The sequence below is a fragment of the Acanthopagrus latus genome, chromosome 11 (assembly GCF_904848185.1).
Source record: "Acanthopagrus latus isolate v.2019 chromosome 11, fAcaLat1.1, whole genome shotgun sequence".
Lineage (NCBI taxonomy): Eukaryota > Metazoa > Chordata > Actinopteri > Spariformes > Sparidae > Acanthopagrus > Acanthopagrus latus.
Window position 1 is genome coordinate 7,907,132 of NC_051049.1, and position 11,603 is coordinate 7,918,734.

Consider the following 11,603-nt stretch of genomic DNA (forward strand, 5'->3'; position numbering starts at 1 on the left):
TGACATAATTGGCCTTCAAATGCGACCTCTGAAGGATGCAGACCCTGAATTGAGACACAGCAATCTGGTGATGCAACCAGGAAATGCTCCAAAAGCTAGACCATCCCATTTAACAACAGTTGACGGGGCCTTCGAAGGTCTCTCCGAAGGACTCACCTTTGAAGACCACAAAGGCCGGGTCCTTCAAAGGATGCAGCCCCTGAATTGAGACACAGCACAGCATACTAACGATTCCATTGATGTTGGGCCTATACACCATGCTCAGTAATGGAACTGTATTATGATGTAAAATAATGAGCCTGGCTGGTGTTTATGCTGTCTAGTAATGCTCACAGGCCAACTTGGCACAATAATGGACAAAGTTAAATCTTTACGGTCTAACCTGTGATGCAGATGAACCTCATCCATCGGCTCAGGCTTTTCTTTTGACAGTGATGAGAATGGATCCCATAATTGAGTTTGCAGTGGAGTTCTGTTTGTTTCTCTGCCCAGTTATGGTCGTAATAAGAAAACATAGTAGAAAACATTTTGTTATGTGTAGAGTTGCTTTTCAAGGAAAGAATAACAAGCTGCCGTATGAATATGAGTTCATATCATGTGATCTTTTGTTTTACAACCCACGGCGTCTGCTTCCTGAGGAACCACACAGGACGAGGAACCAGAAAAGGAATAAAAACAACACAAGGATCGTGTTACGCTACATGTTCCCCATTAGGAATGCACGATATTGGACTCTAAGTGATATCAGGTTGGATATTTCTAGGGATAGTTGGTACGCCGATATATATACATATTTCTTCCACCTAATTGAAGAGAGCATGAAGTGTCTCTCCTGGAGGAGTTAAAGGACTCTGGAGGTTCTGTGTTGTGCTCTTTGTGTCCAGTTTGCAACCAGAAGTCAGTGGTGAGTTCTTTCAAATTACTTATCGACCTGTACAAGTAGATTTCACGCCCAAACCAAATCATAAACGTGTGACGGCGATCTGGTGTGTGTTTTGCTGTTAAGGCGTGACGGCCATTTTTTTCTTCTTCTGTTGTTTAGGTACGAGGAGACGTTGCAATTTTCACGTCACGTCATATAAAAAAGTGATTAATACATTTAATGCGTGCCTCAAATTGTTACATAGAGCCGCTATAACAAATAATTATACCTTCTCTTGTCTGCTGATATTTAATTTAATTGTTTGTCTTTAATGAGCCATATAGTGCTCATTTTCAGGTTCATAAATGTAATTTTGGGTACCACCATAATAAGTTTACATGCTTCAGTTTTCTCATACTGTCCAGTCCTGTCTCTTTAAGGCCCCACCTCCTGAATATCTGATCTCCTCTGATTGGTCAGCTCACACACGCCTGAGGCCAGCGCCGCTGACGACAACAGTGTGCAAAATCAATTCTTAGGTGCCGACCAGGCCACTGAGCAAATAGTTTGCAAATATGTGACACTGTGATGTAGTGTGATGTCACAAAGTCACAGAAGTAGAGGTGGGACTACTGACGAGGCGTTTCAGGAGCAGTGTTTTCCGTGGGAGAGCGGAGCTTTAGTTGTTGCGGGCTTTGATCTTTTTAACTTTCTAGATCTTTTACATGATCAAAAACATTTCCAACACACTAGAGGAAAGGAATATCATTTTAAAGAAGCATAACAGGTCTGGTTTTAAAGTGTTTTTAAATGTTTTAATGCCCATGTGAGACATTACTCCTGTGAGGCAACCAAAAATTATAAACATTTGGGTGTGGCTCACCATTTCTTTATCAGGTGACATCGATTGGAACATCTGTTGTCAGAAATTTGCAGCAAAAATACTTTAGATGTTATTGAACTCTTTCATAATCAACACAGTAATGATGATCCTCTTACAGGGAGGGCCCGGACCCCTACAGTAACCCAGAGAGGATCCTCCTGCTCCACCCCCAGCAGAGCTCCACCTCAGCTCAGAAAAACAATCCTCTTTTTATTATTATTATTTTTTTTTTATGTCCGTTTGCGGCCTTCATCGGCTCCCAGATGACAGCAGGGGGACTATAACTCCCTCCTTGTGCAAACAGCTTGCCCAAACAGACGCGAAGTGACAATGTTCAGAGCGCCCTGCCCTCCTATTCCTCCTCGTCGTCACTGAAAAATCCTTCCTCATAAAAAAACAAAAACACAACACTTCCTCACACCGCTCGGCCCAGCTGCTGCTGCTGCTGCTGCTGCTGTGTCCAGATGAAAACCAAACTGCGCTCGGCCCACATGCGACATCAGCTCCTCTCCAACACATTTTCGGCGCCGTAATCGCTCCCGGGACACCGGATGTGCTGCTTCTTCTGCTGGGAGAGAGAGAGGGAGAGTGAGAGAGACAGAGGCGGAGAGAGGGAGAGAGGAGCGACGCGGCGGCAGTGGAGGAGCCCAGAATGAAAGAGGCGCGGCGGGGAGGGGAGGAAACGCGGACCGAAGCGGAGAGGCGCTGGTGTTTTTACTGAGTTTTTGTCGGGAGGCGTCATACGGGCGTTAAGAGAGCGGAGGGAAAGTTGATGAAGAGGAGAGAACAGATGATGATGGTGATGATGGTGGTGATGATGATGATGATGATGAAGCTTTCGGTTCACGCGCCTCCCGAGCATCGACTTCCTACCAGGTAGAGAGAGGATCCGCGTGCGCAAACATGTTTTTGTTTTGTTTGTTTGTTTGTTTTTTAACATGTTGCTTGTGTCCAGGTTTTAACCCCTTCTGTCAGCTTCGTTTTGGCTTCTGCTTCACTTCTTCCTCTGTCAGTCACACACACACACACACACACACACACACACTATCCTGAGCCCTCTCCTCTCTCACCCCCCTTGCAGACTGACTGCTGCTGGAGTGGAGGTGGTCTGATCTCACTTCCCTGGAGATGCCGCTCCCTCAGGGCGTGCTGCTCTGCCTGGGCATGCTGCTGCTGTCTGTTGGGGGTGTCCTGGCCCTGTGCGTGGGACTGCCCTACCACTCAGCCCCGCTGTTTGGAGTGGGACTCTTCCTGGGCCTGGGCGGCGTGGGCCTGCTGGTCAGTGGGGTCTGCATGGCCATGAGGAATCTGCAAGTGGCCGTTCCGGGACACTTCCTCCTGCACCCTCGCACGGGCACCCGCTTCAGCCCACGGCAGTCCATGGCTATACAAAGGTAGCCTGCACTTTCACACAGCCTGCATCACAAGAGGGGAATCACCACGATGCTTCAAACACAGATATTTTGGGGGGGTTGTACTTTTTCTCAAGAAATGTGTGTGGGATTTGCAAGAAGCTGTGGTTCCCAGCCAGACGTAGGGGCCACTCTCTGGGGTCAGGAGGGTTGGAAATTGTAGAAGGAAGCAGAACAGAAACCCTTCTGCTACATTACTTTATTCACTCTCTTACTTTCCTTTAATATTTGCTTATTTCCCTGGAAGCACTGGTTAGTTTAACATTTTCAGGTCTATAGCAAGAATTAAAACAAACATAATTTAAGGCAATTAAGGGTTCACAAACTAACATGGATGTGTAGTAGTTCTGTTTGTACTTCTGTTTATCCCAAAGTCATAGAAGTATTCCATAACTTCCTAGCATGTGTGTTCAGGTGTCTCAACAAGCTGGCAATACATGGATTTCTGCGTATATACGCTCTGACGACATAATTTATGTCCCCATTAGAACACGTGGAGGGAGTTAGTATGGGGAGTGTTTGCATACTTGGAAGAAGTTGGTGAAACGTTGACCAAATGCTGATGTCTCACCAGCATCTTCCTGATTAGCAAATGCTCCCCCAGAGTAACTTCCACCAGGCCAGTGACATTTTTGTGATATTTGGGGTGAAATGGACGATAGTAACTCATGGTGGCTCGCAGAAAATTCTGGCATAAAAACGTCTGTTGTCAAACTTGCAGCGCTGCGAGGATGCAGCTGCGGTGATGCTTTATGCTGATGTTTTTATCCCTACGTGCTAACATTTGCTAATTGGCGCTACACACAAAGATTAGCATGAGGCCAATAGGAATGTCACTTTGTTCTTGAAGGTACACTATATTGCCAAAAGTCAAGTTCACCCACACCAAACTCTCTCATCCATGTCTTTATGGACCTTGTCATGTTGGAACAGGAAGGGATCATCCCCAAACTGTCCCCACAAAGTTGGGAGCATGGAATTTGCAACATCTCTTGGTATGCTGAAGGATTCACAGTCCGCATGTGCTTGCGTTTATACACCTGTGGCCATAGAAGTGATTGGAACACCTGATTTCAATTATTTCGATGGATGACTGAATACTTTTGATGATATAGTTTATTCGGACATAAAAAAAAGTGTTGGATTTTGATCTGATGATGGTGCCAGATTTAAAATGTAGGGATTTAAAGATGAAACTTTTCATATCAATGGGAACATGAGTGTCTTTACCAGATTTCTTGGCAATCTGTCTTGCAGTTGTTGAGATGTTTTGTATTTTATTATTTGGCCTTTGTATGGCTTTATTAATAGGACAGCTTTAGAGAAGACAGGAAACAGGATGAGAGAGGGGGGTTGACCACTCTACCAGCTGAGCTGATGGGCGCCCTTTGTTGAGAAATTTTACTCAAAACCACAAGTCCAGCTCATGGTGGTGCCTGAAGGCGATCCAAAAGTAGCATCAGTGTTCATCCTCTGGGAACAATGAACGACTGTCTCAAGTTTCATGGCATCCCATCCAGCAGTTCTTGAGATGTTCCTGTTTGGTCCTGATCCACTGAATGATACTGCCATGCTTAGAGCCATGCCATCCTGGCTCCAAGGGTCGGGACAACAGACTAAGAAAAGCCCATTTTAATTTATACAAACCGACCCTGCCATCTTAAACATTGGAGGAAGACCTTTTCAGGCTTCCCCTGTGTTGTTCAAGCTGAATAAACACACATACAGAGAAAAACCAGATCACGCCATGCAGGGAGATGATCTGAGAAATGTTCTTGCTGCTGAACAGATCTCTTGGACACATCACCTCGTATAAGTTATCATGAACAGTTTGACAAAGAGCAGCGAGGCGCATTAGGAACTTGAAAACACTGGACTTGCGACACAGAGGAATCGGAAAGCGAGCGATTTTTTGATTATGGACTGATTATAGAAGTAGGTCATGGAGAAAACAGCAGCCACACATGCATGTGGCTGACAGACTCCCCCTGGCATTGTCTGAGGTAATCTACGAGAGCCTGCGAATTTAAACAAGACGTGCTCTGCTCATTGTCCAGCCCCGAGGAAGAAAGATGCCAGGAGCAGAGTTTTCCATCATCGGGGGTTTTTCTACCTCCAGACACTAATGAAGCTCAGAACGATCAGTATCTCTAAACCTCTGCAGTCTTTTTGATGTGAGACGCGGACTGTGTAAAGTTTGTTTGAGGGATTAGAGGATGAAGCCATAAAATGACCGCAGGGAAATGATATGCAACAACGGAGTGCATTTCCTGAAGGAAATGCGGTGTGTATGCAGGAATACTGAAATGCATTACCATAAAAGCTGTTGGTCAAAGAGCCTGCTGAAAGAGAGTGAGCTGTTGAATAAGTGAGAGTGTGATTAGATATCCAAAGAAGAATTTACCAGGGTGAAGTGTAAGAGCCAGAATTCTGAATTTGAGTATAAAAGAAGAGAAGGAAATACATTTTTTTCTTGATTTTACAGTCACACATGTACGCACACGACCCATGGACATGCAAGTGTGGGAGGAGATGGGACTGCCACACACTTTAAGATTCAGTGCCTTGCTCTACGTCACCTCAGCAGTGGCCGGTTTTAGGTGTAAGCGAAATGTAAAGTGTAAGAGAGAAGTTGAAGTAATCACTGAAGAGCTTGTCTATCAGTTTAAGTGCATGTGCTGAAAAGAGCTGATGTGTAAGATAAAAAGTGCAGCTGCTCAGTCAACTTGTTAGTGGAAGTGTTGCTGATGAAACGCTTGTTCAAGTTAAACTGTAATCACTTGAATAAGTTGACTACACGTTTCAAGTGTGAGAGTGAAATGAGCTGCAAGATAAACCGAGGGTTCCTGAAATGACTTTACAATCAGAAGTATGAACACTGACAAGAGTTGAAGTGCTGGACGAAATGTAATCGATAAAAGATGCTGATGTGCAAGTCAGAGTGATTGAAGCTGAGAGGAGTTGAGTCGTCAGATTCACTGGGGTTCCTCACAGGAGCTGACTGTCAGTCGAAGTGTTGCTGCTGAAGTGAGTTGAAGTGCAGGTTCTGAAAGGAGAAAGGAAGTCGTGGTGTAAGTTAAAGTTCAACAACTAAACAGAGTTGAGCATCAGTTCCAAGAGTTAGGCCCTCAGGTGATGTGCGGTCGCTCAAAGGAATTGACTCTTAGTTGAAGTGTAAGCACTGAAATGAGTTGAAGTGGAAGTTAGAGTGTAATCACTAAAAAGCGGGTTGACTACCAGTTCCAAGTGTATTTGTCAAATAAGTTGAGGTGCAAGATAAAGTGGAGTTGCTGAAAGGAGTTGACAATAAATAGAAGTGTCAACACTGACAAGAGTTGAAGTGTTAGGCAGTGTAATCATTACTATGGTTGCTCAGATTAGTTGTCGCTCAGTTCAAGTGTTGTTGCTTAAATGAGTTGCAGTGAGAGTAAATGTGAAAGCTGGGCACTTTGCTAGTCCGTCAAATAAAACGAACACTGCTAAGCAAGAAGGCCGCAGCTCAGGTTCTCCTGATTCTCCTCATGCAAACCATCACAAGATGAAACCACAGCAGAAAGGAACAATCAACTAACTAGCTTGTTTGTTGATTGTTCCTTGCTCTTGTGGTAGCAGTGATAGAAGTTTTGGTGCTAGGTGCTCTGTAATCACCGACCGGAGATGAAGTGTAAGTCTTTTTTTCTCTCTCGCTCTTTCTCCTTCTTCAGGAGGTTGGACCGAATTCGTCGGGAGATGTCAGAGGACTCCGTCAGCAGGATACCGGATCCCGAACCTCCTCTCCCATCCACCCCTCCGCCCTGGACGATGGAGCCGCCTCCATCCTACGACACAGTGATGAAGAGCCAGGAGCGCAGCGAGCAGCTTTAACCTCTCACTCTGGCCGACATCTTTACTTTGTGTCAGTGCCTTTCGTCTTCGGTTCTCGGCGAGAGCCTTGCAGGAACAGTCGGTGCTATGGATGAACTCACCGGCCTCCTCTGTGCCTTAAGTCAGCCGCCCTGAAGCACAGGCCAGCCAAGACTGCAGCTGGTTAAAGACTTACTCGTACGGACCGTGAACCAGTCTGGCCTCTGTGTCTCCTACGAGCGCGTGCTGTGATTGATTGCGAAAGCAATTGGAATGATCACCACAACTGCATCACGCTCTACACTAAAGGGCCTTTCTCGAGACCAGTGTTATGTAACTTTTACAACAAAGTGAAGTGATTCCAGTCAACAGTTTGGCTGCAAGCTTCCTGACATCTAATGAGGATATATTATTGGCCTGCTTGAATTTATGTGACCTACTACTGTGGCTGCGCAGCACCATAAGACCTTCCCTCACAGCTACACAGCTCCTCTCTTTGTATCTGCACTATTTCCTGTCATAACTTTGTAACATTTGTTTCATTGACAGCTTACTCAAATGCAAAGTGCCTTAACCAGTGACAGCAGAATGTCAACAAGCCTGTGGTATTTATCTTTCAGCTTTGTATCCCGTGTTTGCAGAATGTCCACTGTCAGTGCTATGTTGTGATGTTACTATAAACTTGACTTAATGGATGGCTGCAGAGCTCCCTGTGGGTGGTGTCACATTTAGAAATAATGGATTGTTTATTTAAAGGAGGGAAACCCGGGAAGGGCGGAGAAATGTATTTAAAATCACGTCCAAGCCGACCACAACATAAACACTCGGCTCAGTGCCGTGCAGAGGCTCAGCAGCGGGTCTCTTTTTGTTTTTTTGTTTTTTTGCCAGCAGCTTGAGGCAAGGTGACCTATCAGGTACACACACACCGGCAATTTTATACCTGACCTTAGCAAGCTGTCTGCAGGCGGTAATAAGCAGCAGAGTGGAACCCTAACTGTGCTTTCTCCGCCCTCACCTTCAAGCCTTGACACAGAGCAACACCAAATCTTTCCTCATTGTTCGACAGGTGTTTGAAGTTTACACAAACGAGAGCTTTATAATCCAGCAGCGATGGTGGAGGGGAAACCGTACAGGTACGGCCTGATAGCGGCGGGGCTGTGCGTGGCGTCACTCGGCCTCTTCATCATGTCTCAGGAGCGACCGCACGTCTACGCCACTGTATGCGTCCTGGGCGTCAGCATGGTGTGTTTGGGGACTGTGTGGAGCCTGTGCCAGTGCTATCCGAAGGTAGATATGGGCTGGAGAAAGACGCGAGACGTGACATGTGAATGCTGTAACTCAGAGGAGTGTGTGTTTGTTAGGTCATTCTGGCTCCTGAGAATCAGGAGAAAAGTGGACAGGATCTAGTGTGCACTGCAGCTGGAGCAAAAGACGAAAGGTACTTTCTCGCTCACACACGCACACACACACACACACACTATCCTAATGGCCCACAGACAAGTGGGTGTTCATCCAGTCCTTCACGATCCTCTGTGGTCAGTCTGTGTATCTCTGGATGCTAAGCGACCATCATGCAGTGGGCGCAATGGCGACAGGAGGATGGTAATGTGTCTGAGGGGAGGAAGTATCCGCACTAAGACGCTGCAGATACTAATGTTACTATCTTTACTGGCAAATTAATGCTGATGTAATGTAGAAGAGGAGGGAGGTGAAGTGGAATGGAGTTAGAAGGGAGAGATGGTGGGCTGAAGGTTGGTTGCTGCATGTGCTGTGGGGCAGATAAGTTGGAGGGCGAGGACGGAGAAGGAATAACAAGGACCGCTAATGTTCCCATGATTAAAGCACTCGAGCCCCAGTGTCGGCACCGCTCACTTCCTGCATGCTTTTCTTGAGAAATGTGAATGTTCCAGATAAAGACATGCCTGCTCAGCAGACCCCCCCCCCCCCCCCCCCCCCCCCCAGATTAAAAAAAAAAAGTAAGAAAATGAGGACAAAATACTAGAACTAGACTTCTATTTCTGTCTCCCCTCCTCCTCCTCCTCCTCTTTCCCCCCCTTTGGGTTTAATTTTAGGCATGCAGAGGCTCTGCCAGGTTCCTCTGGCCAAAAGTGGAGTAGCAGCAGACTTCTTCCTGAAGCTCAGACGAGCCGGTGTCACAGCTGTCCCACGCTGCACCTGATCTGAGGGGAGGGACGCCATCATCAGAGGAGCGGTCCGATCAGAACACTCAGGACGGGACAGTGTTTTACTAAATGACAGCGTCACTCTCACATGAGGCTGTTTGAATGTGACTGATCGACGGCTGTACAAAACTCCACAGAGTACCAGTGCTGAGACAATGAAGCTGAATATACAGTATTTTGCATATTAGTTCCAGAAGATGGCACTATTTACTATATGAAAGAGTATGAATGTGTGTGTTTGTGTGTGTCTGTGTGTGGCGGACACTCCATTGACCTGCATTTTAATTAAACAGGACCTCTTCTGAGTTACAACCAGCTTTTTTGTATCACTACGATGTTGTAGTTTATGTGAATAAACGATATATTAACTTCTCTCCATTTTGTTCTTTCACTGGCAAAAATCTGCCAAACGATGTAGAACGGTTCCTCTGGTGATTCTTTTGAGCAGGAGAGAATACCACAACTGCCTTTTCTCTGTTTTCTGTGGTCATGTGGCACCAATTTGTCTTTGTCTCTTTAATTTTGGAAGGCACGAGTCTACGATCTAAAAATGATGGATCCTACAATTCCCATGATGCAACTCTATAGTAGTAGTGCAATAGTTTCGTTCATTACAGGCTCCCAGCCAAGAAAGTCCTTAAAACTTAAAGGTTCCCTGATGAATTCCTCGTAAACAAACTAACTATTAAAGTGTGTTTACAGGTCTTGTGGAGTGCAGCTGCTGATGTGAAAAATGTAGTATAAACCCTTTTGTGGCTCCAGACGAAGCTCCAGTGATGTCACTCAGTGGCTAAATGGCATTGTGGGTGATGTAGGCACCATGTTTTGAAAATAAAGAAGAGTGTGCTGTTGATCACTTGTTTTGGATCACAGTGAGATCAGATCACATGCAGCTTCCTCTGGAGCCACGAAAGGTTTTATACTACTTTATTCACACATGCAGTAGGACTCCCCAAGACCTGCAAACACCCTTTAAGACATGCAGAACAACCACAGAGCCACTACTGCACTAATTATGAAAGAATATAGTCATATTTTATATCAAATTAAACAGCAGAAGCCAGGCTACAGTGTGTAAAAAAACATGTTTACATGACCCAAACACAGCCCAAACACTACTCAAATAAACAACTAAACATCAAACTTCCAGAATCACCCGAACCCTAGAAAATTGGCTTGGCGTTTAAAAGGTTAATGTGTGAAATAAAACTGAAAGCTGGCAGCAGGAATCTGTAACATGTATGTGATTGTGTTGGCTCAATCGCTCCATGGTGCTCCTAGTGGTCAAAACCTCCACAGGGTAGCTTTAATGGCTGATGTGGGACTCAAACCTGTTGCCAGTTTGTGATCTATGTATTTACATTAACAATGCACAACATGGCGATGGGAAAACAATGTGACAATGCAACAGGGCTCACTGGTACTGATGAAACAACAGAGAAGTGTTGCTCTAATCTGCAAACAGAGCTTCATATTGAGTTTCAGCCGGTTCAGTCTGTCACCGCTCAGCATCAGACAGCAGGCAGACACAGGCAGCGTCCAGCCGGTGGACATCGTGGAGCATTTAGCAGCTAAAGAGTCAGATATCACAGAGACCGAAGTTAATGCTGATGTTGCTCCGTAACTGCTGGATGTGTACAAAGCAAGATTTTGCTGACACGATTTTAATCAACGCCTCATGAGGTGAGAACATGCGAGTGTCCGGCTTGTTTCAGGGGCCCTCAAGGAGCCAAGAATCAGTTAATGCAAAGTTAAAATAGGCTGTTTGTAATAAAGTGCATCACACAGTGCACCAGAGCAACTAAAGCTACGTCCTACGTCAGAATCTAAACTATCACAATATTACATTTCTAACCAGCCTCCCCCATCTTCTGATAATTTCTTCTATGCATGAGATTGTTTTTCCTTCTACTACAGATGGAGTTGCATAACCGAAGGAACTCAGAGATGCAGAAAATTATAATTACCATCATTGTCTTTGCAGCACGGACTAAACTGGTGTCTGATAGCACATTTAGACATTCGGTGTTCGTGCCCTGACATCCTCATTATCACCATCTCAGACTTTACACTTTAGACTTTATATATCTGTGTTCATGGGCTGAGTTTGAACTTTTCATGAAGAAATGCCACTATATGTCTTACTTGTTCTGCTCTGACCTAGACAAACCACACATTGTCATTGTTTGAAGACTCAGAGAGAAACAAGGAGGGAAGCTCAGAGATTTGCAAGTGATTATTAGAATAATGAAAATAAAGGACAAATAAGAGGAGCACAGCTTCTCCTGCACACAGTCACCAGATCAGACTCACAACACGTTCTCTCGCACTTGCACTTTGCACGCACGACTCACATTGTTCGCATTAAGTGCACATGTTAGAACAGCATCAACACGCAGAGTTGAAGTGAGGAGGAAACG

General features: G+C 45.3%; 2 protein-coding genes across 3 annotated transcripts; both read left to right on the top strand.

Moving 5' to 3' along the window:
• Window positions 1-502: 502 nt before the first annotated feature.
• On the top strand, window positions 503-7,060 carry si:dkeyp-51f12.3 (uncharacterized protein LOC107988041 homolog). 2 transcript variants are annotated; one of them, XM_037116040.1, is made up of 4 exons: window positions 503-904; window positions 1,864-2,621; window positions 2,827-3,139; window positions 6,862-7,060. In XM_037116040.1, exons 3-4 carry the CDS (start codon window positions 2,874-2,876, stop codon window positions 7,019-7,021), a joined length of 426 nt encoding a protein of 141 aa, XP_036971935.1. In that variant the 5' UTR covers window positions 503-904; window positions 1,864-2,621; window positions 2,827-2,873; the 3' UTR covers window positions 7,022-7,060. The 2 variants fall into 2 exon arrangements, with proteins under 2 accessions (XP_036971935.1, XP_036971934.1); XM_037116039.1 differs by lacking the exon at window positions 503-904 and having other exon boundaries at window positions 1,690-2,621.
• Window positions 7,061-8,086: 1,026 nt separating this feature from the next.
• Window positions 8,087-9,556, top strand: bsnd (barttin CLCNK type accessory subunit beta). Its single transcript, XM_037116041.1, has 3 exons — window positions 8,087-8,287; window positions 8,362-8,438; window positions 9,073-9,556. The coding sequence occupies exons 1-3, from the start codon at window positions 8,111-8,113 to the stop codon at window positions 9,182-9,184; spliced, it is 366 nt and encodes a 121-aa protein (XP_036971936.1). The 5' UTR covers window positions 8,087-8,110; the 3' UTR covers window positions 9,185-9,556.
• The last annotated feature ends 2,047 nt before the right edge of the window (window positions 9,557-11,603 follow it).